The sequence below is a fragment of the Adiantum capillus-veneris genome, chromosome 26 (genome assembly GCF_014529385.1).
Source record: "Adiantum capillus-veneris isolate H3 chromosome 26, ASM1452938v2, whole genome shotgun sequence".
Classification (NCBI taxonomy): domain Eukaryota; kingdom Viridiplantae; phylum Streptophyta; class Polypodiopsida; order Polypodiales; family Pteridaceae; genus Adiantum; species Adiantum capillus-veneris.
Genome location: NC_140956.1, coordinates 11,078,967 through 11,082,924, shown reverse-complemented (window position 1 = coordinate 11,082,924; position 3,958 = coordinate 11,078,967). Strand labels below are relative to the sequence as shown.

The window sequence follows — 3,958 nt, the reverse complement described above, 5'->3', positions numbered from 1 at the left end:
CACTTCCAATGCGTAAGTTTGTTAATCGCATGTTGACTCTCGTTTTTTTGCAAGCAATGCTTGTGTTCAAATCTTTGTTTTCTATTTTTCTGCAGCATTTCCAGGGCACATGTCATGCCAAACATCACTCATGAAGTTTATATGTTTCAAAGATTTGGCATGGCAAATAAAGATTCAATCCTTTAAAAATTGACACCCGATATGAGAGAATGGGCTAGGGTGGAGATGAATGTGGAGGCAAGGTATTACCATGGTGCTGCACCATGGTACAACACTCCATGTGGATTGATATCTCAACTTGTGTGGAAGGTGATACCTACTCTACATGTTGGGTAATTAATGTAAAATTTTATTATGGTTTCAATACAGTGTTTTGTATTAGGATGAGTTCACTGCATTTATGTCCAAAGAAAGAGCAAAGCTAGATGCACTTGGACTAAATGATGTTGAGAAGAAGAAGAGACTGGACAAGGCCACACAAGTAGAAGAGGAACGGTCGAAAGATAGTGGCTACAAGTACTTGTCAATCGCCAATCCTCTTAATGGTGATGAGTTCTTTAAGTTTCTTTTTAGCATTAAATGGGATGAACCTGGAATGCTAAAGATCACTAGAGATAAGCTCTATTGTTTGACAAGCTCTAAAATCACTCCTGAGAGGTATTGAAGCTGTTAGTTTCTCATTTTTAATTGTATTCATTCCATTTTGTTTTTCTATATGATTAAGTGATATGTTGTTCTTATTGCTTGTAGAAAGAAGATAATTTTGCACCTCATGAGCCTCACTAAGTTTAAGGATCCACAATATCTTCATTTTGGTGATTACAAGCTTTTTAGAAGTTACATGAAAAAGGAGACTTATTGGGCTCACTTGCATGGGGAGGCTACACTTATGATTGAAAGGATGCAAGTAGAAGGTCCACAACTTCCAAATTCTTTTGACCTATTCTACAAGATGATCATGAGAATCATATTTTGCAGGTAGACATTTGACCATTGTTTTTAAAAGAATATAGACATGTTTTAATTTACACAAGATCAAGTTGAGTGTGCTTTTTGATTGTTACTATGTATGTAGGCTTTTATTTATCTAATGGATGCGGTGAAGTCTTCCGACTCTAGTGAGAAGATGTCGGAGCTTGTGTTGTCGGCTAAGAGTGTGATTTACAGGTTTGTATCTTCCACTTGCACTCTTTGCAAAAAAAGAGCATTTCATTTTTTTGCCATGGTTTCGTGATAGTGGGTCATTTTGAGAATGATGAAATATTATTTTGTGCTTATAAAAAATCCTTAAATTCCTTGTGGAAGCCTTATATGGGGTGGATGGTTCTTTTGACAATACGTGCGTGTATAATGTCTATGTTGAAAACACTTAAATCCCTTGTGGGAGCCCATGATAGGGTTTATGGTTTATTTTGAAAAATTATTCTCCATACAAAGGAGACTCTCACTTTTTTTTTTTGGATACATGACATTTATTATACCATTGCGTTTATGTGCTTTTCAAAGTGGATGATGCTCTAAAAATTGTGTAGATGGGTTATGCAATGCGTTGAGGCGCATGAATTGAATGAAGCCCCATTATTTACTAGAGAGTGGATTGATGTATGTGATGAGAATACAATGTTCTCTCCGTCTTTGATTGAAAGGAATCTGACAACATGGGAAGCCAATGTTTGTCCTTGGTGGTTGGATTATCCACTAGGAGTTATTCCAAAGCAAGAGTTTGAATTACGTAAGAGTAAGTATCTTAACACTAGTGGCTCTTTTATTTTGAGAATGTATATGTCTTACTTTTGTACTAATTTATGTGATATTGTGCTATATGGTTGTTGAGTGAAGGGTTTCAAAATGAGAGTGATGAGTACTTAGAGGAGACACAACAAGAGTCTCTGCCTCCCGTTTCTCAAGGAGTTACTCAAAACACCAAGCAATGTACTCAAGAAGGGTAAAGGTAAATGGAGCCTCCAAGTACATCAAGGATACCCACTCCTTCTTCAATGCCTCCCATTGTGCCATCTACGGAGCCCGACATGTCCTCCTTGGCAACCACTATACCCCATATGGCACCCTCTTCTAATGTTCCCACTACATCCTCATTGGTGCACACTACTTCGTTTGTTGCAGAGTCTTCACTTGGGCGAGAGGCTTGGGAGAGAAGGCCAATCACACGATCTGTTGGTAAGTTTAATAAAATTGTTAGCAAATCTGTCTTCCATATTTCCTAATTCAAAGCTAATTTGGATAATGCTTGCAGAGTTCCATTACCAAACCATTGTAGATGTTTTGCTTGTGGATATATCACAAATTGATAAGTTTGCCCTTGATAGGTAGATTTTCATAGTGCTTACTTATTTGCATTTTCTTCTTGCATTGTTCTATGATTTTGAACATGATTCATGTTTGGCTTTCTTATAGCATCAACAAATTTTTTGCGACATAGAATACAAATCTATATAGCAAAGATGGTGTGCCATGTCGTGAGGTTGATAGGCTTATCTTTGCAGATTTTCCTACAAGTTTGCTTGTGGATGGTTTAGGAACAATCCCATTGGGTAAGTAACTTTTCTTTGGACTAGTACCTACAGCTAACTATGGTTGTATGCTTACATGTCATCATTCACTTTTGTAGAGGGCATGAGTGTTTCGAAGTGGAACACATTTTCCAGGGGTCTAGTGACAGGGTGCATGGATGTTGCTCGTGAGTTTTTGGCGGATGAGGGGTTTTTAGTCACCATGTGCATGGCGGAGCATATTGGAGATTTTATTACAGATGCAACTAGGTAGGACTTGTGCTCTTACGTACATGGACTCTCATGTGTAATAAGAAGGAATATCGGCATCCACTTACTAGAGAGGCGGTGAGATAATAAACTTAGTTTCATAGTTTAATTTCCTACTAAAAACATAATCTTGTGCCACACTATGATAGAGAGGCAGGGGAGAAAATTGCCGAGAGATTGTTTCTATCAGATTGTAGCTACATGATAGATGATGTAGTCTTCCCCATTGACATTGATGGTGTTATTCTTAGAGGCGGGGCAGAGCGGTCTCTTTTGTTCTTTCGGTAAGACTAGTCCAAAGTATGATACTAGTGAATCTTATGGTATATATCTGTTTGCATTAGGTTTCTAATTTACTTTTTATATGGTCATATATATATATATATATATATATATATATATATAGAGAGAGAGAGAGAGAGAGAGAGAGAGAGAGATGAAATGAAATGAAATGTCATATTAAACGTCTTCAAAAGGCAAAAATGACCTATGAGACCAATTTGGTACAATCCTCGTGCGGCGGACGTGCACGCACACGTGCGTACACACACACACAGTTGCACACGCACACACAAATGTAATAAATGAAATGTAATATTAACGTCTTCAAAAGGCCAAAATGACCTATGCGACCAAAAGGTTACATATGGTGAATCTAATACTAGGTTTGGGTACAAAAAGTACAAAGAACTGAAAAGAGAATAGTGGGTAGGGGTGGGGTGAAAGCTCATACAAAGGGAAGACAAAGGGTGAGCTCATACAATGGAGCTCTCTAATAGTCGAGGCATCATATACATATACATCAGTATCCGGGACGGCTCCTATGTTACGCAAGTATGGCATGAATCCTCTATCGCGCAATCTGCGTTGATATCGAGAGGACCCTCTTATCCGTGGGCAACGGGACCGTCCCAACTCTATCACCCGATCAAGAAGTATGCCTCTATTACCTCGGTGTTGTTATGATGTGGGGGCGTGCTCGAACTCCTCTGTCTATGAGACTGAAAGAAATCTGTGATCTTCCGCTATCGTTGGATCTCTCTCATTGTGCCCCTCTTCAAGAGGTCCTCTCTGTGTTTGTGAATCTCCAGTAAGTATAATCCGAGGCATCTATGATCGTGGTATCTCATGACTATAGAAAGTGGCCCAAAACCCTCTCTCAATAGACAGTGAAAGTG

The 3,958-nt window shown here is 38.7% G+C and overlaps 1 protein-coding gene across 1 annotated transcript; it reads left to right on the top strand.

Annotated features, from left to right (window-relative positions):
• Nucleotides 1–1,955: 1,955 nt before the first annotated feature.
• On the top strand, nucleotides 1,956–2,537 carry LOC147422997 (uncharacterized). Its single transcript, XM_086501828.1, has 3 exons — nucleotides 1,956–2,178; nucleotides 2,255–2,327; nucleotides 2,441–2,537. Exons 1-3 carry the CDS (start codon nucleotides 1,956–1,958, stop codon nucleotides 2,535–2,537), a joined length of 393 nt encoding a protein of 130 aa, XP_086357954.1.
• Nucleotides 2,538–3,958: the final 1,421 nt, after the last annotated feature.

Bases quoted from the DNA above. Each gene is read 5' to 3' on its own strand.
- LOC147422997 (XM_086501828.1), top strand. From the start codon at position 1,956: ATGGAGCCTCCAAGTACATCAAGGATACCCACTCCTTCTTCAATGCCT. The intron at 2,179-2,254 runs GTAAGTTTAATA...TAATGCTTGCAG, and splicing joins GCCAATCACACGATCTGTTG to AGTTCCATTACCAAACCATT. The intron at 2,328-2,440 runs GTAGATTTTCAT...TTTGCGACATAG, and splicing joins GATAAGTTTGCCCTTGATAG to AATACAAATCTATATAGCAA.